The sequence below is a fragment of the Odocoileus virginianus genome, chromosome 16 (assembly GCF_023699985.2).
Source record: "Odocoileus virginianus isolate 20LAN1187 ecotype Illinois chromosome 16, Ovbor_1.2, whole genome shotgun sequence".
Taxonomy (NCBI): domain Eukaryota; kingdom Metazoa; phylum Chordata; class Mammalia; order Artiodactyla; family Cervidae; genus Odocoileus; species Odocoileus virginianus.
The window spans coordinates 8,803,846-8,826,906 of record NC_069689.1 but is presented as its reverse complement, the minus strand read 5'-3'; the positions used below and the strand labels follow the sequence as shown (position 1 = coordinate 8,826,906).

The window sequence follows — 23,061 nt, the reverse complement described above, 5'->3', positions numbered from 1 at the left end:
TCTCATTTGTGTCATCATAAGCACAATAATTTATATTCTATGGCTCTTCTTTCCCTCTAGGTTTCCTTTTTCTTTTTTTTAATTTTTAGTGGAGTATAGTTGGTTTACAATGTTGTGTTAGTTTCTGCTGTCCAGCAGAGTGAATCAGTTATGTGTACATCTGCTCTTTCTTAGCTTTTATTCCCATGTAGATGATTACAGAGTTTTGCATAGTTTCCTGGGCTATACTGCAGGTTCTTACTAATTGCCTGTTCTACTACAGTCGTGTGTATATGTCAGCCCCAGTCTCCTCGTTTGTCCCCCACCCACCTTCTCCCTCTGTAACCATAAGTTTGTTTTCTACGTGTGTGACTCTGTTTCTTTTTGGTAAATAGGTTCATTTGTACCATTTCTCTAGATTCCACATACAAGTGATAACACATGATAGGTGTCATTCTCTGTCTGACCTAGTTCACTCAGTATGACAGTCTCTAGGTCCATCCATGTTGGTGCAGATGGCATTGTTTCATTCTTTTTTTTTTTTATGGCTGAGTAATACTGCATTATGGGGCTTCCCAGTTGGCGTGGTGATAAAGAACCAATCTGCTAATGCAGGAGATGCAAGACACACAGGTTTGATGCCTGGGTTCCATAGAGTAGGAAATGGCAACCTGCTCCAGTATTTTTTTTTTTCCTTTGTATTTTATATTGGTGTATAGCTGATAACAACGTTATGATAGTTTCAGGTGGACAGCAGAGGGACTCAGTGATTCATATACATGTATCCATTCCCCCCCAAATTCCCCTCCCATCTAAGCTGCCACATCACATTGAGCAGAGTTCCCATTGTGCTGTACAGTAAGTCCTTGTTGGTTATCCTTTTTTTTTTAAATTAAATGTCCACTTTTAAATGATGGGTGTATCTAAGAAGCCATAACAAGGAAAATTAGAAAATATTTGTAACAGAATAAAAATGAAAAGAGAATTTACCAGAATTTGTTGCATGCAGATGAAACTGATTGATGCAGTTAAGTACAACAGGGAATCTTGAATAAGGTATGAAAACAAATAATGGACACTAGCATAAAACTTTGTGAAATTTGAACAAAATCTATACTTGCGTTAATATGGTATCATGTTAATTTCCTGTTTTGTTTCTTTTTAACAACATAGTATTTCTTTATATTCTCAGAATTGGATTAAAAGTTTTAAACCTCATTCAAATTTTTTTTTTTTTTTGTTAGTCTTGTTTATCTCACAAGACCTACAAAAATTATGGGGGAAGTGCTCTATAGCCCCTCCACAGGGCGGGGGGCAGGGGAGAATGACCCTAACTCTATAGTCACTAAGATAATAAATTTTCTAGACTTTTAGTAGTAACTACTTCAGTATTCCTGCTTAGAAAATTCCATGGATAGAGGAGCCTGGAGAGCTACAGCCCATGGGGTTGCACAGAGTCAGACAGATTGAGTGACTGAACACACACCCACTATTCCATTTTATATATATGTTTTGTTGATGGACATTTAGGTGGCTTCCATGCTGCATTGAACATTGGGGTTTTTTGATGATAACCATTCTGATTGGTGTGAGGTGATAGCTTTTTGTAGTTTCTATAGCTCTTCTATATGTAGACACATTTTTAAAGAAGAACTAATATGTATAACAAAATGGAGTGCATTCCTCATTCACTCTTTTTCTTGCTTCTTTCTTCAATATTGATATGGCACCTGGGACAGATTAGTAGTGCTTTGGCTAAAAGTAACTAACTTATTCCGTGACTTAACCAAGTAAGGGTTTATTTGTCTCACAAAACAAGTCTAGACAGCCTCTAGCTTTGGTTCAGCAATTCAATATTGTTGGAGTTGGTGGTTTTTAAAAATGTTTTTATCTTTTCGCTCATGTTTCAGACCTGCAGCTACAGGGTGACTTACAGAGCAGTAGCTCTTGTGGTTTCATTCGAGGCAGCGGAAGGGAGGAAGAGGCCGTGTTAGTTAGAGTACCTGTCTGCCTTTATGAGAAACAAAGTTTTTCCAGGACCACCCAGTAGACTTTCACTAATGAGAACTGACCAGAACTAAGCCATGTGCTGCCTCCAGCTACAGGGAAGTTTGGAAAACAAGAATTTCACTGGCCGTGTTTCCTCCCCAAACTCACGTCTGGCTTCTGTTAGATAAGAAGGGAGATATGGATGTTGAGTAGATACCTACAGTGTTTGCTCCATTCCTTAATATTACTTAGCAGCTTAAATATTTTGCATTAAACAGAAACTTTAGTTTGAAAATGAACACTTTATGAATTTGTTAATACTCTTTTATCTTTGCCTTCATTCTACATAATTTTTAGTAGCACTGCCCATGTTCTTGTTTTCTTGGTGGATAAAGTGGTTCAGCTCAATTCCCTGAGAGAGAGAAAGATCTGGACTCTTTCAGCTTTGAGTGCCTGTTGGGTTTTTAGTGCTTCCACAAAAAGTGGCTACTATTATGTCACTTTTTGTTGTCACCTTAGGGAGAAAAAAATTTATGGATAAATTGGCTAATAGTGCAATAAAATAGTTGTTTGCTAAAACGCTAGGAAATTTTTTCTTCTTTGGGGCTACTGATGGATGCATGGGGAAGATGGAAGCCAAGTAGAATCAAAATGCAGTTTAATTTGCTTCTGTTCTGAGAATTTTTTAGTTAAACACCTTAGATTTTAAAATTTAAGGAATTTATCAAACTAAATATTCTGAGTTTAACTCTATTGGAATTTAGCAAACATCAGCTATTTCAATCTGTTATATGAGTTTATACACTTGTGGGACAATACAGTTTTCTTTTTGGGTTTGTATTATTATTTATTTGCATGAGGGTGTATTACGTAGGCTAGGTTATGCTGTGGTAACATACATGACCAAAATCTTAGTGGCTTCACATTGACTCCATGAAGCCTGATCTTCATTTCCAGGCCATTTGGTCCTATGACCCTCACTTTTTGGACAGTATTCTAAATTCAGGAGAACAGAAGAACACAGGGCTAGAGTCAAGCACTGTTAATAAATACTTAAGCATGAAAATGGCATATTCACTTTCACTCATATCTCATTGGCCACACTTGGGCAAATGACTGTGTGGAACCTCAAGTTGAGTGAGTTTGTCTCTCTAGGAAGTGAGTGTAGTGTGGTGAATAAGTGTCTACAACAAAGTAGCAAGATAGAGATAGATACAAGCAAAGTACATTGGGAATCCAAAGAAAAAGCAGTTCTGCTGGGATGCAGGGAGAGTCAGGGAAGATTGCTTAAAGATGGTGACAAATGACTCAAGCATGTGGGAATGAGTAGGATTTATCTTAGGTTTGAATGGAAGAAAGGGCACTCAGACTGAGGGAGGCTCACGCTAGAGAATAGTGGATGATATAGCAGCCGAGAAGTAATGGATTAGATCAGAGAGGACCTTGACTTCATTTAATATTCGTGCGGCAACAATGTGTTGCATAGCCACCATAGTAGGCACTGTTACAGTTTCTGGGAGTATCTGATAATGAACAAAACAGACAGAAATCTCTGTTCTCCTGTAGGGTACTTACTAGTGGATGTAGTCCTAAGGAGTTAGTTTGGGGGGGCAGTTGTTTGTGTTTTGTTTTTTTAATGTTTGGCCTTGCTTCGCACAGCATGTGGGATCTTAGTTCTCTGACCAGGGATGGATCTGGGCCCCCTGCCATGGAAGCGCAGGGTCTTAACCACTGGACCACCTGAGAAGTCTCAGGATTTATTTTTTTATTATAAGTAGCTTGGAGAGTAAGCAAAGGTATAAACTTCATGCTTATGAATTTTAAGGTTCTTCTAATATTTCTGTTTTACATGTAGTAGAAGACAGTTGATTTGTGCAAAAGTTATTAATATTTTGTCTACTTAACTGTGCCACACTCCAGAAAATTAATTTTCTGTAAACTAATTAATACATGAAGGGTTGAATTTGTGAACATATAAATTAAAAGTGTATGTTTGCATTTAAAAAGCTTTTATAACCAAAATTTTGAATAGTAGTTTAATTTTAGTAACTATGTTTTCATTGCATAAATAGTAAAAACCACTTGACGTACACCTCATGGTTACAGGGACTTTGTTTTATGTACTGCTGGGTTTCTGACACTCAGAACAATGCCCAGCTCATAATTATATAAAATCTATTATACATTATCATTCAATAAATATTTGAATAGAAGAAAGAAATTTGGGAGATAAAAATTTCTTGTAATTTAACCATCTGAATGCTACAGTGATTAATGTTTTGATATCATTTATTTAGTCATTCCAATATTTATTAAGCCTTCCCTGTGGCTCAGTTGGTAAAGAATCTGCCTGCAGTGCAGGAGACCCAGGTTTGATCCCTGGGTCAGGAAGATCCCCTTGGAGAAGTAGATGGCAAACCTCTCCAGTATCCTTGCCTGGAAAATCCCATGGACAGAGAAGCCTGGTGGGCTGCTTTCCATGGGGTCACAAAGAGTTGGGCACGACTGAGCAACTAACACTTTTCACTTTCCAGTGTTTAAGTACCTGTTACATATGTCAACTACTGTTCTGAGATACAGGAATAGGAAATTACTGTCCTTGTTTTTATGAAACTTATGTCTAGTTTGGAAATAAGCATATCTTGAACATGTTTACCAAAATTCTTTTAAAACTGTATTTTGTTGTTGTTCAGTCTCTAACTTGTGTCTGACTCTTTGTGACCCGATGGACTGCAGCATGCCAGGCTTTCCTGTCCTTCACTATCTCCCAGAGTTTTCTTTAAACTCATGTCCATTGAATCGGTGATGCCATCCAACCATCTCATCCTCTCCTGCCCCCTTCTTCTCCTGCTCTCAATCTTTCCCAGAATCAGGGTCTTTTTTTACCAATGAGTCGGCTCTTCACATCAGGTGGCCAAAGCATTGGAGCTTCAGCATCAAGTCCTTCCAGTGAATATTCAGGGTTGATTTCCTTCTAAAAAAACCCCATAGCTTTGACTAGACAGACCTTTGTGAGCAAAGTGATGTCTCTGCTTTTTAATGTGCTGTCTAGGTTTGTCATAGCTTTCCTTCCAAGAAGCAGACGTCTTTTAATTTCACGGTTGCAGTCACCATCTGCAGTGATTTTTGGAGTCCAGGAAAGAAAATCTGTTACTGCTTCCACTTTTTTCCCTTCTATTTGCCATGAATGACTGGATGCCATGATCTGTATTTTGAATGTTGAGTTTTAAACCAGCCTTTTCACTCCTCTTTCACCCTAATAAAGAGGCTCTTTAGTTCCTCTTCGCTTTCTGCCATTAGAGTGATATCATCTGCATATCTGAGGTTGTTGTTGTTTCTCCCTGCAATCTTGATTCCAACTTATGATTCATCCAGCCTGGCATTTCGCATGATGTACTCTGCATATAAGTTAAATAAGCAGGGTGACAGTATATAGCCTTGACGTACTCCTTGTCGTATTCCTTCCCCAATTTTGAACCAGTCATTTGTTCCCTGTAAGGTTTTAATTAGCTGTTCCTTTTTGATCTGCATACAGATAGCTTTCTCAGGAGGCAGGTAAGGTAGTCTAGTATTCCCAGCTCTTTAAGAATTTTCCACAGTTTATTGTGATCCACACAGTCAGAAGCTTTAACCTAGTCAATGAAGCATAATAGGTGTTTTTCTGGGATTCTGTTGCTTTTTCTGTGATCCAGCAGATTCTGGCATTTGATCTCTGGTTCCTCTGCCTTTTCTAAATCCAGCTTGTACACCTGGAAGTTCTCGGTTTACCTACTGTTGAAGCCTAGCTTGAAGGGTTTTGAGCATTACCTTGCTAGCGTGTGAAATGAGTGCAGTTGTACACAATGTACATTCTTTGGCACTGCCCTTGTTTGGGATTGGAATGAAAACTGACCTTTTCCAGTCCTGTGGCCACTGCTGGGTTTTTCACATTTGCCAACATATTGGGTGCAGCACTTTAACAGCATCATCTTTGAGGATCTTTCAGTAGCTCAGCTAGAATTCCATCACCTCCACTAGCTTTGTTTGTAGTGATGTTTCCTGAGACCCATTTAACTTCACACTCCAGGATGTCTGGCTCTAGGTGAGTGATCACACCATCATGGTTATCCCGGTCATTAAGACCTTTTTTGTACAGTTCTGTGTATTCTTGCCATCTCTTCTAAGACTCCTGTTTCTGTTAGGTCCTTGCCATTCTGTCCTTTGTCATGGCCATCCTTGCATGAAATGTACCATTGATATGTCCAGTTTTCTCGAAGAGATCTCTAGTCTTTCCCATTCCATTGTTTTCCACTACTACTTTGCATTGAAGGTCTTATCTCTCCTTGCTATTCCTCGTTTGTAATGGACTATTTTCCCAAAATTCTCATTTGAAAATTAGAATAAAAAATAAATAGAATCTTTTTGCTACAGGAATAAAGTTGTTTAGATTTGCAACCAGTTTGTAAAAGTCTTTTAAACTTAAAATAGAAGAAAACTTATCTCAAAACATGGTACAGAAGGGACAGAGATTTACTTACAGGAATATAAAAATGTAGATGAAAATTAACGTGGACATTCTGAAAAGGATATCTTTTGTGGAATTCAGAGGTTGATGGCACAAATTCTTAAGCTTTCACTGTAAAATAAGGGTTTTTTTTTTTTTTTCTTTTTTCCTTGATAAGAATGTGTTACCAAGTGTAGTTTCTTATGTTTATCACCTAGAATCAGACTTGTTTTGACCTACAGGTAGAGAGAGAACATGAGAAACAAGGGACGTTTTCCTGGACAAAAAGAAAGGAGAAAGGAATGAAGGTGCTTGAAAGTGTTCTGAGAGGGAGAGGAAGCAGTTAGTGGTCATGAGAGGTAGGCAGTGAGGTGTGGCAGCCTTTGAGCGTGTGTGGGGAGAGAGGACGTACTAGGCAGCTGGTTGCTTATGCATGCAGAGCTGTCCTCATCAGGCGTTTGTAACTCAAGCACCTTTCTATTTAATGTGGTTAAAGGCGTTTATGATTTGTTTTACCTTTTTGGAGTATGTTGAGTACTGTATTCATCTGTTCAACAAATGTTTATTAAGGGCTTTAGAGTCTGGCACATGTTGTCTTAAAGATCATTGTTAGCAGCATAGTTTAGAAAGAAGTTGGGAATCCATATTCTCTTTGGATTTCTCACTAGTGATTTGGTGGTGAAATAATCTCAAGATATCCTCATCTGGTGAATGGTGATGTTACCTGTTCTACCTGTATCATAAGGTGTGTTAAGTATAATATGTGCTGGTATATTTAATAGCATGTGGGAAAGTTAAGTTCTTTATGACTGTAAGGCAGTCTTCTTTCTCCTATTTTATGGTATAGCCACATACAGAAAATAATCTCATCTATCTGAACACCCAGTTGAAGCTCAAGACTGGTATTTCTCTTCTCAGCATTTTATCTTCCTCATGAGTTTATATCACGTGGGGGCTTCCCTGGTAGCTCAAGACAGTAAAGCGTCTGCCTACAATGCGGGAGACCCGGGTTAGATCCCTGGGTCAGGAAGATCCCCTGGAGAAGGAAATGGCAACCCACTCCAGTATTCTTGCCTGGAAAATCCCATGGACCTAGGAGCCTGGGGGGCTACAGTCCATGGGGTTGCAAAGAGTCGGACACGACTGAGCGACTTCGCTTCTTCGCTTTGTATCACGTGGGCAAGTCCCCATAAAGTGCCATATGTATTGGGATTGAAATTAAAGCAGTGATGTTTTGTTCCTTCAACTAGAGACTCTTAAACCTTGTCAACTACTATGGGTTCCTCATTTCCTACCCTTTGTTGCCTGTTTTATTGTAGCACACGTCACATGGAGATGGGCGGCAAGAAGTTACCTCTCGCTCTGGGCGCTCTGGAGCACGGTGTAGAAACTCTATAGCTTCCTGTGCAGATGAACAGCCTCACATTGGAAACTACAGGCTGTTGAAAACTATCGGCAAGGGGAATTTTGCAAAAGTGAAGTTGGCAAGACACATCCTTACAGGCAGAGAGGTAAGTAACAAATTATGGTTGATTTCTGTTAATACACTTTTCTGTTTATTTCCATGTGAGAGAAAGAGGGACACAGTGTATATATTTGGGCTTTCTGTAAGCTAATTAAACATTTTTTAAGAATAGGAAGCTTATATATTAATTATCCTGGGAGTTCTTTTACTTTCTCATTTCTTTACCTGTTGTAAAGATTACATATTGAGTGTTTGAATGATCTTTGCCTTTATAAAGAGGTAGCATTCTTTTTCAGTGGTAAATGTCTACCACCACAGTAAAAATGTTTAACTTCATTACAAGCTCATGGTACTTGCAAAAATCAAGTGTTGACTGTTTTTATAAATTTATCCTCAAGAAGCTTCTTCATCTCCCCAAACATTTATCTCATAGCTTATGTTTGATAGGTTATTATGTAGAAATGCACATGCTTTCCTAATTTTGTTATATTTGCTTTCTGCTCAACCACATTCCATGTTGATCAAAAACACTTCCATTAAAACTGCTTCTGAATTAAGCCCCTCCTCACATTGGCTTTGGGCAGCACAGAGCTGTTTTGGTGTCTGGGTTCTGGCTGCACTGGGTCTTGGTGGAGGCCTGTGGGCCGTTTGCTGGCGTGCTGGCTCTTCAGTTGTTTGCGCAGAGGCTGAGTTGCTCTGTGGCACATGGGGTCTTAGTTCCCAACCAGCAATCAAACTTGTGACCTCTGCATTGAGCAGTGGATTCTTAACCACTGGACCACCAGGAAAGTCCCTGTTCTGGTTTTTTTTTTAACATAGTTTCTTGGATTGGATCTTTGTACCTGTTGTCTCTTGCCTAAAATACACTTCATCCTTTTGTATTGGAGTCACTTCTTGGGGAAAGTAGTGATTGACAGACTTCCTTTCCCCGGGCATGGCACTCATGATACTTTTCCCCTAGATAGCATTTACCATTACAGTTATGTAAGTAATATGTTTTTCTATTATAATTACAATTATATTGCAAATTGCTTATTTGCAAATTGCTTATTTATCTGTCTTTCCGCTCTAATCTATAGGGAAGACATCAGCACAACCATATTTGGCACATATTAGGTACTCGTTGTTTAGTCGATAAGTTGTGTCTGGCTCTTTTTTGACTCCATGAACTGTAACGCCCAGGCTCCTCTGTCCATGGGGTTTTCCAGGCAGTGGATTTTCCTGGAGTGGATTGCTTTTTCCTTCTCCAGGGAATCTTCCCAGACCAGGGATCAAACCTGCATCACCTGCATTGACAGATGGATTCCTTACCACTGAGCCATCAGGGAAGCCTTAATAAATTTTTTTTTTAAACTTTATTTTGTATTGGTATATAGGTGATTAACAAGTAGTGTTGTGATAGTTTCAGGTGGACAGCGAAGGGACACAGCCATACATATCCATGTATCCATTCTCCCCCTGTACTTAATAAATATTTACTGAATGAACTTAATGTTACTTTTGAAGGAAACTGTAAAGAAATGATTCCCATGTAGCAGAGGCTCCTGATATGTGTGCCAAGGCAGTGTTAAATGTCCTGAGGCCTGCAGTCCACTGTGCAAGGGCCTGCTGGAGCAGGACCCACCCTGGGTTTTCTACAATTTGCCCTACAAATATTCTAACTTCCTCTGTGTTCTGAGACCTGAAGAAGGTTGTGCATCATTGGTCTATTCTAACGGGAGTCTTAAGTAAAGACTGTAACTAAAAATTTGCCTCTTCACGTTTCATCTCAATTTTAGTGACAGTTCCCTGGTTAAGACTCCATAGGGATGCCGGGACTGCTTTTGGAATCAGTAAATAGCATGAGTTGGTGGAGCTTTCTTTGCTGCCCTAGATCCAAACTTTTTGAAATAAGGAACAGAACCTCTGAGTTTATTTACCCCAACCAGTTTCAGGTGGTTACTTGGCCAGTTTCCTTAGATAGAGATGGTGGGTTAAAAGAGGAGTGAGACAGATAGACCTTTTCACCTTTAACATAACATGTGTGTGCTGCAGTGAGACTTACGATGTTTACATCTAATATGTTCTCTGCAGAAGTGCTTGAATTTTGACTAGATAATGGCTAACTTAAAACTTCTTTTTTGTGGTCTGAAAAAATCGATTTTATTTTTTTCCCCCATTTTGTAGGTCTTACCCAGAATCATGTAAAATATAAACGTTATAGAAATTCATTATGTAGAAAATAAAATTCCTGAAACTTTCTCTCTTCTCAGAGGATCACTTTCAGCAGTTTGGTATACATTACCACAGTTTTATATATACAGTAATTTTTTGTTTATTTTAACAAGAAAGTACATAATGGTAGTTTTTCTTAGCAAGTAGTTGATCACATCTTGATCACGTCTGGATTTTAGTGCTTCTAGATCTGACGTACTCTGTTTAATGGGACGTTGCCTTCTGGTGTGTGTTGGCACCATAGTTTACCTGTATTGATGGGCATTGGGTGGTTTCTGATTTTTTTGCTATTATAAACATCTGCACTAAATGTCCTTAAACATAACCTTCTGTCCTTTATTAAGAGTGTTTCTGTAGGATAAATTCCTGGATGTCTGGAAATCGTGGATCAGAGGGAATGTGAGACTGTAGTTTGTTGCTGTTCAGGCGCTAAGCCGTGTCTGACTCTTTGCAACCCCATGGACTGCAGCACACCAGGCTTCTCTGTCCTCCACTGACTCACAGTTTGCTCAAGTTCATGTCCATTGAATTAGTGATGCTGTCTAACCGTCTCATCCTCTGCCACCTCCTCCTTTTGCCGTCAGTCTTTGCCAGCATCAGGGTCTTTTCCAGTGAGTCAGCTCTTGGCATCAAGTGGCCAAAGTATTGGAGCTTCACCATCACCATCAGTCCTTCCAATGAATATTCAGGGTTGGTTTCCTTCAGGAGTGAGTGATTTGTCTCTTCGAAGTCCAAGGGGCTCTCAAGTCTTCTCCAGCCCGCAGGCCAGAGGCGTCGGTTCTCTGGCGCACAGCCGCTATGGCCCAGCTCCCACATCTGTGCGTCCGTGGGGAACCAGAGCTTTAACTGTGCGGACCTCTGCTTAGCAGAGTGATGCTTCTGCATTTTAATACTGTAATAGGTACTGCCGAATTGGTTTTGAGAGAATGTCGTACTGTTTTATTAGCCTACCAAAATGAATGAGAGTGCCCATTTTTCTACACCCTTGCTAACACTATAGATAATTTTTGTCAGATAAACAAAAAAATGATATTTCTTAAAAAAGATTGCTTTCTCATGATAGCTACTTAGATTGATGCTATTTTCATATCTTGGTGTCATTTATATTTTCTTTTTAAAATAAGCTTCCTGTTGTATATACTTTATCTGTGTTTCTTTTCTCTTTTAATCTTAGTGATGTAAACCTTTTATGTGTTTTTAGACATTGGTCTGATCTGTCTGGGTTTCATGTCTTGGTGAGAACAGTTTACTTTTTTCCCAGATTGTAAACATTCTGTTTTTCTCTTTAAATTCTGCTGTGACTGGTGTTTGAATGTTTAGTTGACTTGCTGTGTATTTTGGAGGATTAGTGTGAGGTTTAGAGTCTTAACTTTTTCTCCCCTATTTATGTGCCTTACTGCTTTCCCAGGGTCGTCAGTTCTTTCCCCCGATTGTTAAATTCCCTTCTGCTTCTCTGATTTAATTCATTTAGCTTTATACCCAGTCATGGTGTTTTTATTACTGCAGCTTTTGATTGATTTGTTGGAGTAGGTTAAAGTCCCCTGCTGATTATTCTTATTTCTTAAGAGTTTCATTGATCTTCTCACCATTTACTCTATCGGATGAATTTTTATTTCATTCCACTTTTTTTGGCCTGGTGGGGGGGCGGTGGCATACCATGTGGCATAAGGGATCTTAGTTTCCCACTAGGGATTGAGTCTGCACCCTGCATTGGGAATGTGGTGGAGTCTTAACCACTGGCCCACCAAAGGAGTCCCTGTACAGGTCTTTATGTGAGCATAAGTGTTAATTTCTTTAGGATAATTAATCCAGGAGTGGGATTGCTGGGTCATACGGTAAAAAACTGGTTTTTTTAGACAGTTGATTTTATTATAGGTTTATTGTAGTATATATTTTATTACAGGTTTATTATAATATTCCTAATAGATCAAAAGAAACCTAAAAACTGTAGTTATTGTATTTTTATCACTTGGTACTGTTCTCCGGTCAGCCCATTGAAAATTAAAGTTTTTCTATCAGCATTCTCTTGCCCTTTTATGGAAATGTGATGTGTCTTTCCTACTGAGGTACTAACACCTCTAAAGAAAACCCAGAGTGCTCCAGGAGGTGATTTTGGTAATTCAGAGACTTAATTCATTCAGTCAGTAAACGATAAAGAGTTATTATATGGTATGTTAAGAGACATCAAACCAGTCAATCCTAAAGGAAGTCAGTCTTGAATATTTGGAAAGACTGATGCTGAAGCTCCAATACTTTGGCCACCTGATGCAAAGAGCTGACTCATTAGAAAAGACGCCGATGCTGGGAAAAGATTGAAGACAGGAGGAGAAGGGGACTACAGAGAATGAGATGGTTGGATGGCATCGCCGACTCAATGGACATGAGTTTGAGCAAGTTTCGGAGATGGTGAAGGACAGGGGAGCCTGGCGTGCTGCAGTTCATGGGGTCTTTAGTTCCCTGACCAGGGGTTGAACTAGTACCCCCCTGCAGTGAAAGTGTGGATTCCTAACCACTGGACTACCAGGGAATTCCTTGGAGTTCTAATTAATCAGAGATTGGAAGCCTTGAATAGGGCCTTGATTTATATGATTTTTGATTGTGCCATACGGCTTGTAGGATCTTAGTTCTGTGACCAGGGATTGAACCTAGGCCCTGGCAGTGGAAGTGCTGAGACCTAACCACTGGACCACCAGTGAATTCTCAAGAGCCTTGATTTTTTAAAGTTTTTGTGTTTTTGTTTTGTTTTCTCTCTCTTTCTATTTTGCTTTCTGGGAGATGTCTGCATCTTCCAGTCTTTCTCTTAAATGTATATGAGTTCCTGTGAGTGTCCTCCTCCCCCCAGTCCATTCTTGTTCTCTGGTTATTTGTCTTTATAGTGTCCAGTTCTGGTATCAGTGCTTTTTCTTCTGTTAAATCCCTGAGGATGGTATAAAGCATTATTCTTTCTGTTGCTCTTGTTCCCTACATTGTTTCTCTTTTCGCTGGGTTCTTTCTTGGTGTCTTTCTTAAGAGACTTCATTTGGAATCTGGTAAGTCTTGGTTGTCTGTCTGTCTTAGGTGGAACCTTAAGAAGCTGATCGGAAGCTGGGTTCGCATGCATAGAATATGTTTGACCACTTTCATTTGGGAGTTGTCCAGTGCTATTGTTGGAGGACCCAGGTATCTCTGCCATCTCTTCTCTGGGACCCTTCTGTTCTCTCGATTAGGGACCCTCTGTTCCGCTTGGGAGGCTCAGGGTCCCGCCCCTCCTCAGTCGCAGTCTGACACCTGATCCCCCTTTTCCTCTCCAGGCCTCACTCCTGCCCTCTCCTGGCTGTGACTCAGTCCAGAGCCTCTTTTCTGGAATCGGGGGTCATTGGTTGGGCTGAGGAGCAGCAGCGTTCTTTATGCAGACTTTTGACTTTGAAATTAGCCCAGCAGCTCCTGTTACCTGGAACCTCCATTCCAAGCCATGGTGGGAATCACATTGTTTCTGGTTATAGTGTTCCTCCACCCTCTCTCCTTCAGAAAGTTACTGAAATATATTTCCCACTGTTGTCTTCTCAACTTGTTACTGCACTTTTGTGATTGTATGCTTTTACTGTCAGCCTGTGTCCTCTCTCCTACATTAGAGGAGGAACCAGAGAGGAGCGAGAGGAAAAAAGATTGCAGTCTTGAACCTCATTTTTCCTCGGCCTATTTTTCAACATACTTTTGGCCCTGATTTTGTATGCTGATTTTTTCCCTTCAGAATTTTATCCTTAACAGTTTTCCCCAATGCTGCATAATCATAAATTGTAGGTTTCAGTGATTGTATGCAGTTTCATTGATTTGAATAGTAGTTTTCAAATTTTTTAATCTCACAATTCCATTAAACTTTTTAAATTGAGGACTCAAGGTTTTGTTTATATGAGTTACATTTGTTGCTGTTTACTGTTTTAGAAGTTAACACTAAGAAACTTTAAATATATATTAATTTATTAAAAATAATAGACCTTTTACTTGTTCATATAAACAACATATTTTTATGTAAAATGACTTATTTTCCAAAACAAATTACAAAGAAGAATGACATAGTCAAAATTATAGTTTTATATTATAGTCATTCTTTTAGTTTTCATTTTTTGCAGTTTACTTTAGTATCTCATTTAATAGAAGGTAGCTCTATTTTTCCACTCCAGTACTCTTGCCTGGAAAATCCCATGGACGGAGGAGCCTGGTAGGCTGCAGTCCATGGGGTGGCTAGGAGTCTGACACGACTGAACTACTTCACTGTCACTTTTCACTTTCATGCATTGGGGAAGGAAATGGCAACCCACTCCAGTATTCTTGCCTGGAGAATCCCAGGGACGGAGGCTGCCGACTATGGGGTTGCACAGAGTCGGACACGACTGAAGTGACTTAGCAGCAGCAGCAGCTGTATTTTTATGTCTGTTCTGCATTCAGGCAATTTTGGTATGTGGTTCTGGTTGAAGTGCATGAAGAAAATCTGGCCCCACTCAGATAAGCAGCAAAGAAAGAAAGGAGGACCTCGTTATCTCTCTCAGGAGGTTCCAGGTATTACCCTTTGCTGCTCTGTTAAAACTCAGTAAGCAGTCATTACTGGGATGGGGGCAGTGATTAATAGAATGTTTCTTCAAAACAACTGTTGACACACAAAAAGAATACTTTGAACAGTTTGCTTTTATTGGAAATAATAGTAGCAGATTTGGAGATAAGTGAGCAGAATGGTAAAAGATAGCGTTAGTAGTCTAATAACATAACTAAAAAGCATAAAGATGATAGTGGTTTATTATGGAGTATTTCTAGTTAATGTGCAGAGAAAGAAAAAAACTTCACATAAACCTAGTTCCTACAAATTAAAAAGCACTTAATTACATAATCGTGACACTTTTTTATTGTGATAAAATATACATAACATAAAACTTACCATTTTAGCCATTTTTAACTATGCAGCTCAGTGGCATTAAGTACATTTATATTGTTTGCAACCATCACCACTGTCCATCTTCAGCATAGACTCACTAGTCAATCTCATTATTCACAAATTCCATATTTGCAAATGTACATACTCTCCAAAATTTGTTTGCAATCCCTAAATCAATACCAGCAGTGCTTTTGCAGTCTTTTTTGGCCATGCATAGAGCAGTGAGAAGTTTGAATTGCTTTATGTTATGTGTGTTTCCTCTGCTGAGGTCCAACAGGTAATACTTGGCCTTCTTTCAGCTTTCATACTATAAACAAATGCCTGTTTTGTGGCTATTTAGTCCATATTTTCCACATTTTTTGTGCATTTTGATGGTGATTTTGCTATTTAAAATAACCCCCTCCTGTAGGGCTGAGGTAACTAGCCAGTGTTTCTAAGGGCAAAGGCTGTGAGTACGTTATAGAGAAAATATATTTGTTAGATAAGCTTCATTCAGGCATGAGTTAGATAGCGCTATTTGGTGTTAATAAATCAATAACATACAGTAAGTGAGATGTCCTTAAGCAGAAACATAAAGCAAGGTTATGTGTCGGTCAGTTGATGAAAATGCTATGACCAGGGGCTCACAGGAACTTCTTTTCTCCTAGAAACAGTGGTTCAGTGTCCACTAATTCAGTGTTCACAGTGAATTTATAGAATGGAATTACCATGAATAATGTGAACCAGCTGTCTTTTTTTTTGAAATAAGAGGAGGCTTAATTGTTACTGATGTTTTCTTGTGACAGCAGATACATGGAAAGAAATATTAGGAAAGATTTAAGGCAGGAGGAGGAGGGGACAACAGGATGAGATGGTTGGATGGCATCACCGACTCCATGGACATGAGTTTGAGTAAACTCCAGGAGCTGGTGATGGACAGGGAAACCTGGTGTGCTGCAGTTCCATGCGGTCACAAAGAGTCGGATGTGACTGAACTGAACTCAAGTGACTTAGTCTTGAAAACATTTTCAAGAGTGGAGGAATCAGAAGCACATTGAGAGCTTTTTACATGAGGTGTGTGGACTTGGCTGGCTTAGCTTCACCGTGGCTGGGATGAAAGTTGGCCTTTCACTGGGACCTTCATTTACACAGCATTGCATTGTTTTCTCTCATCAGTGAAGTTTTTCCTGGGTTGTATCCTTCCTTGAGCACACTCTGGGCTTGTGTGTGCCCTGCTGTGTGTGCCTCTTGATTTCTGTCTCCTAGAAATTGCTTCAGGTCTCTTGTTTGCTGCTGCTACTTCTCCCATTCTCCTTGCTTTTTTTTTTTTTTTTATTTGTTTTGTTTTTATTGTTTAATTGGACTGTCAGATGGGAGAAGAGAGAATGCACATGATTAGTGCGCCATCTTTAACTGAAAGTACTCACTATGGGTACGAAAGAGCCTTTTAATCAAACGGGGGTCTCCTGCTTGCAGGTGGATTCTTTACCAACTGAGCTATCAGGGAAGCCCTTTAGTTATTTTTATTCAAGTTAATTATATATTACACAGTTTAAAGAATCAGTGCTTTTTTTTTTTTTTAATGTTCCTTGGCCCCACCCCAATTCCCTAATCTCCTCTAAGATGGCCACTTTCAGCCTTTTAAACTGATCTTTAGGTTTTATTCTTAATTATTTTTCAATTTTAGGCATCATTAACTATTGACTTTTCAACTATAGTTTTTTAGTCATCACTGACTTTAAAAAAATTAACTCCATATTGAAATATAGTGCACACATCCAGAAAAAAATATAAGTGTTTGCAAAACCATGACCCAGAGCAAAAATACACCATGATCTGAACCCCAGAAGTCCTCCCTTCTACCTCCTTCTAATCATTTCACTTTCTTCCCCCTGAGATAACCACTATAATGACTTCTAAAACCCCACAGATTATTCTGTTTTCCTCTTAAAACTATTGATCTTACAGTGTTTATTAATTTGTGTGTGTCTTTTACTCTGCCTTGTGCTCGTGACATTCACTCAGTGTGTTGTGTGCTGTTAGGGTTTAATTTGGAGTTGATAGGCTTGTTCTCCATTGCTGTGGACTGAATTGAGGTCCCCCAGAATTCAGATGTAAAAACTTGTTTGGAGATAGAGCCTTTGTGGAAATAATTAGGTTAAATTAGGTCATAAGGGTAGGCACCTGATCTGATAGGATTAGTGTGCTTATAAGAGACACCAGAGAGCTTGCTTGCTTTTTCCGCCTTGTAAGGACACGGTGAGAAGGTGAGCACATGCTCGCCAGGAGGAACTGCCTGTGCTGGCACCCCCGGTCGCTGATGTCCAGCTTCCCAAACTCTGAGAAAATGAATTTCTACTCTTTAAGCCACCCTGTCTGTGGTATTTTTCTGTGACAGCCTGAGCTGACTAATATGCCATTCTTCTGGATTACTGTGTCCTTTTAAAGGACTTGGGAGTCTTTTTTTTCCCCTGCTCTTCTAGTAGTTGTAATGCTTTAACACCCGTCAGGAGCAGGGTATAAGGCTCTTTTGACCAGTAGTTAATTGACAGGAACTGGAAGATAAGGATTTTTCTCCAGTGGGTGTTTGCCACAGGTTTGTTGCACTCTCTTGATTTGAGGAATGTTGAGGGAAGCCTTTCTTACATGTGAGCTCTCTTTTATTCCCATTTTGTAATTTTCCACTTTGCTTCAGGCATCAGGGGAACACATGGAATTTCCCGGAACTTTACACAAGTGGCAGGGACACTTCTGTTTCCTTGCCTAGTGAACCCCCTTGGCTTTTGTTTTGCAGGCGTGCGATTACCCGCGAGCACACCCATACACACACACCCTCTACAACCTTGGGAATGACTGAGTGGTCTGTTGGGTCTGCATCTTTCTCAGGCACCTAGTGATGCCCCACAGTTGCCTCGAGGTCGGAGCTCTTCTCCTGGCTCCAGCTCTGGGCCTAAGTTATTTTGGTAGTTGAGTCATCCCAGCAGGGAACTGGAAGGAAGAAGGGATTAGGAGCTTCCCCTTCAGCTTTCATTGCCACACATACATACATCGTGTTAAATGAGGACACTTGCTTTTGATAGATCCTCTCTTCCACAGTGGGATTTAGCTGAATGCAACATATTTTGAACTGTGTTTGCTTTAGATACTATTTGAACAGCTGCTGCTGCTGCTAAGTCACTTCAGTTGTGTCTGACTCTGTGTGACGCTGTAGACAGCAGCCCAACAGGCTCCTCTGTCCATGGGATTCTCCCGGCAAGAATACTGGAGTGGGTTGCCATTTCCTTCTCCCATTTGAACAGCAGTACTTGAAAATGAAAATGTACACTAACAGAATCAGAATGGGATCTCTAGAAGGTAGATACTGAGCAAAGGCAGAAGAAATGAGTGAACAAGGGGCCTCTGAGGACAATAGAAATTGAACTGGAAAGACAGCATTTATGGTGGATTTGGACCTGAGAAGAAGGAAGAAAGCAGGATTGTGGCCAGAACAGTGTTATCGAAGGGGTTTCTTTGGGAATGGCCAGATCCAAGTATACCACATAAAATTACTTACAAAAGTAAAGTTTGTGGGGTTTTTTGGCCACGCCACATGGCATGTGAGATGTTATTTCGCCAACCAGGAATCGAACCTATGCCCCTGCAGTGGAAGTGCAGAGTCTTAGCCACTGGACTGTTGAGGAAGTCCCTTGACTTTAAAATAATGTAATTTTAAAACCATACTGATGTTTGCTAAAATATCAGAAACCCTGTTCTTCACTGCTCTGTCTCCATCTGTGATGTGTCTGTGGTTACTGATGCGAGTGTTGAAGGCCCCGGGTCGCCGCAGTAAGCACTGACTACTTCCTGTGTACAGCTTGTGTGCTGGGGCTATAATAGGATGTTCTCTCCCCAGCTGAGGTACGCACAAGGTGGTCATCGTTTGCATACGTCAGAAGCCAGTATTTCCTTTTACTTTATTTGATTTCCATCAAGTAGCTTCCATCAAGACTTAAATTTTCCAAATACAAAACTAGAATTTTGACTTTGCTTTTTCAGTCGTGTACACTCATTAACTCTCCCCTCCTCCACCAATTCTGATTTTTTTCCCTCCCAGGCAGGGGTAAAGGGGTGATGGGTTTCTTCAACTCCAGGGTTGGACTCACTGGATGCCTTTCTTTAGCTCATTAGGAGGTGAATAGGTTCCTAGCAAGTAATCAAATATATGGGCAGATGAAGACTTTAAACCAAGTTAAGCAGTTTTTTAAAAAAGCATTAATTTGAGTAGTACAGGGTTTTTGAAGTAGGAATGTGGACCCGTGTAGGTGTTCTGAGATCCTTTTAATGGGGGTCTGCAAAATCAAAACTGTTTTGGTAACACCGTTAAGGCATTATTTGCTTCTTTCATTCTTTTCCACAAGTGTAAAGTAGAATTTTCCAGAAGTGGTGTGACATGTGATATAATAACCAATTGACTACAGGAGGACATGTGAGAATTTTGTTAAAATGTTATTTATATTAACATGCAGTAGACTTCTTCAGTTTTTTATTATGATAACGTGCACATAGTATAAAATGTATTAACTATTTTAAAATGTGTATTTCAGTCGTATTAAATACATCCATAATGTTGTGCAGCCATCACCACCATTCATCTCCTGAACTCTTCATCTTGTGAAACTGAAACTGTATCCATTAAATTTGCCATTCCGTCTTCTCTCCAGCCCCTGGCAACCAACGTTCTGCTTTCTATCTCTATGCTTTTGAATATTCTAGGAACCTCATAGGAGTATGAGGTATTTGTGTTTGTCTTTTTGCTGTTGATGTTGTTTAGTCGCTAAGTTGTGTCTGACTCTTTGCTACCCCATGGACTGTAGCCCTCCAGGCTCCTCTGTCCATGGAATTTCCCAAGCAAGAATATTGGAGTGGATTGCCAATTCTTTCTCCAGGGAACCTTCCTGATCCAGGGATCGAACACACATCTCCTGCGGCTCCTGCATTGCAGGATTCTTTACTGCTGAGCCAGCGAGGAAGCCCAAATATTGATAGATACAACCTGTATTTGGTTCAGCATAATCTTTAAGAATATAAAAGGGACCAAAAAGTGCAAGAACTGCTGACAAAGAATTTTTCAATCTGTGTTCTGAGGGACACGTGGTAGGACACAGCCTTGTCGGTTTGGGGTGAGATCATTTGTTGTTCTGGACCTCAGGTGTAAAGCTGGATTAATTATGTATGTTCCCTAGTTCATGGTACAGACTCTATTCGCTTATGTCCCCTTCTGTCCCCTGTCGCCACCCCACCCCCCCTTCTTGCTGTCTGTAGTCCCTAGTTTTGGATATCCATTGTTGTTCAGTCGCTAAGTCATGTCTAACTCTTTGGGATCCCTTGGACTTGAGCTTGCCAGGCTTCCATGTCCTTCACTGTCACCCGGATTTTGCTCAACTCATGTCTATAGAGTCGGTGATGCCATCTAACCATTTCATCCTCTGCTACCCGCTTCTCGTCCTGCCCTCAGTCTTTGCCAATATGAGGTTCTTTTTGAGTGAGTCAGCTCTTTGCATCAGGTGGGCAAAGTATTGGAGCTTCTTCATCAGTTGTTCCAGTGAATATTCAGGGTTGATTTCCTGTAGGATTGACTGGTTTGATCTCTTTGCTGTTCAAGGAACTCTCAAGAGTCTTCTCCAGCACCATAGTTCGAAAGCACCAGTTCTTTGGCGCTTAGCCTTCTTTATGTTCCAATTCTCATATCCCTACATGACTACTGGAAAAACCACAGTTTTGACTATATGGACTTTTGTTGGTAAAGTGATGTCTCTACTTTTTAAAATACTGTCTAGGTTTGTCATTGCTTTTTTTCCAAGGAGCAAGCGTCTTTTAGATTCATGACTGCAGTCACCATCCACAATGATTTTAGAGCCCAGGAAAAGAAAATCTGTCACTGTTACCACTTTTCCCATCTGTTTGCAATGAAGTGATGCCATGATCTTAGCTTTTCGAATATTGAGTTTTAAGCCAGATTTTTCATTCTCCTCTTTCATCTTCATCAGGAGGCACCTCTTCACTTTCTGCCATTAGAATGGTATCATCTGCATTTCTGAGGTTGTTGATAATTTCTGACAGTCTTGATTCCAGCTTGTGATTGAGCCATCCCAGCATTTTGCATGGTGTACTCTGCATATAAGTTAAATAAGCATGGTGACAGTATATAGGCTGGACATAATCCTTTCCCAAATTTGAACCAGTTTATTGGTCCATGTTCCATTCTGTTGCCTCTTGACTTGCATACAGGTTCCTCAGGAGGCAGGTAAGGTGGTCTGGTTTTCCCATCTCTTTAAGAATTTTCCAGTTTGTTGTGATCCACAGTCAAAGGCTTTGGTGTAGTCAGTAAAGCAGAAGTAGACGTTTTTCTGGAACTGTCTTGTTTTTTCTGTGAGCCAACGGATGTTGGCAATTTAATCTCTGGTTCCTCTGCCTTTTCTAAATCCACCTTGAACATCTGAAAGTTCTTGGTTCACATACTGTTGTAGCCTCACTTGGACAATTTTGAGCATTACTTTGCTAGCATGTGAGATGAGTGCAGTTGTGTGGCAGTTTGAACATTCTTTGCATTGCCTTTCTTTTGGATTGGAATGAAAACTGACCTTTTCCAGTCCCATGGCCACACTGCTGAGTTTTCTAAATGTGCTGGCATATTGAGTGCAGCACTTTAATGGTATCATTTTTTAGGGTTTGAAATAGCTCAGCTGGATTTCGATTTGGATTGCAAATTAGATAAAAATGATGAATAAATGAATATTTTCATTATATAATCTCTCCCCTTGTGGCATGGTTTCTGGGAGTTTTTTTCCCCCTTGTCTGTTTAAGTGTAAAATATTGTACCCATATTTGTATGAAGCCCCTCTTGTCAATTATAAAATATTTATAAAATGTTAAATAATTGTAACTAGTTGAGTTTTAAGTTTTTAAGATTTGTTTAAGTGCTTGTTTTCAACAGTGTCTCTTGTTGTCTGGGTGTTCACAAAACTGTTACCAGTGTCTGGGTGTTCACAAAACTGTTACCAGTTAATCTGTGATTACCAAATTCTTGGGCTTCCCTGATAGCTCAGTTGGTAAAGAATCTGCCTGCAATGCAGGTTGGATTCTTGGGTCAGGAAGATCTGCTGGAGAAGGGATAGGGTACCCACTCCAGTGTTCTTGGACTTCCCTTCTGGCTCAGCTGGTAGAGAATTTGCCTGCAATGCAGGAGACCTGGGCTCGATCCCTGGGTTGGGAAGATCACCTGGAGAAGGGAAAGGCTGCCCACTCCAGTATTCTGGCCTGGAGAATTCCATGGACTCTATAGTCCATGTGGTCTCACAGAGTTGGACATGAATGAGTGACTTTCACACCAAATTATTAAAATCCATAAATATTTATTAATTTATTTTTTTCTAGGTTGCAATAAAAATAATTGACAAAACTCAGTTGAATCCAACAAGCCTACAAAAGGTAAGATTGATCCAACAGCCAGTATTTTTTTAAAAAATGATTTTCAGTGCTAATTGCCATCTAATTTGTCCATTAATTACCTGTACTATAACTTTTATTGTGTTTAGTACACAGTAAAGCTTCCTCTTCCTCAGATGAATACTACTTAAATGTAATATTGTTTAAATGCAGTATTGTTCGATTTTTTCCTTCCTTTCCAGTTGAAGATAATGATTTTTAAAATGTACTTAATAGCACAAACTGAAGGCGGTACTTTCAAATTGAATATTCTAAATATTGACTAGAATAGAATTATAAAAAGACAGAAAAACGTATTTTCATGTAATTAGTCTTATGCAGAGTTATACATCTTTTACAGCTGTGATCTTTTTTCAAGTCGGCACTTTTAACTTTATTAAGCTATCACTATATGTCTACTTAAGGAGTGATGATTAATTCATATGAAAGGAAAAAAGTAAAACTGAACTGATAATTGAAAACATGTTTGTAATACACTGCTGCCATTTGCATTATCTGGTGTGGCTCAGAGGTTCTCTACGTGCTGCATGTTAAAATCACCTGGGCCTCTTTTCAAGGTCC

The 23,061-nt window shown here is 39.7% G+C and overlaps 1 protein-coding gene across 15 annotated transcripts in view; it reads left to right on the top strand.

Annotated features, from left to right (window-relative positions):
• Nucleotides 1-23,061, top strand: part of MARK3 (microtubule affinity regulating kinase 3) — a 101,682-nt gene that overhangs the window by 14,709 nt on the left and 63,912 nt on the right. For 14 of the 15 annotated variants that reach the window (XM_020913499.2, XM_070477761.1, XM_020913498.2 and 11 more), the window contains exons 2-3: nucleotides 7,771-7,962; nucleotides 22,429-22,482. In XM_020913499.2, coding sequence (XP_020769158.1) covers nucleotides 7,771-7,962; nucleotides 22,429-22,482 — 246 coding nt within the window. Of the gene's footprint in view, nucleotides 1-7,770; nucleotides 7,963-22,428; nucleotides 22,483-23,061 lie in introns of those variants that run through there. The other variant, XM_070477763.1, reaches the window with a different exon arrangement.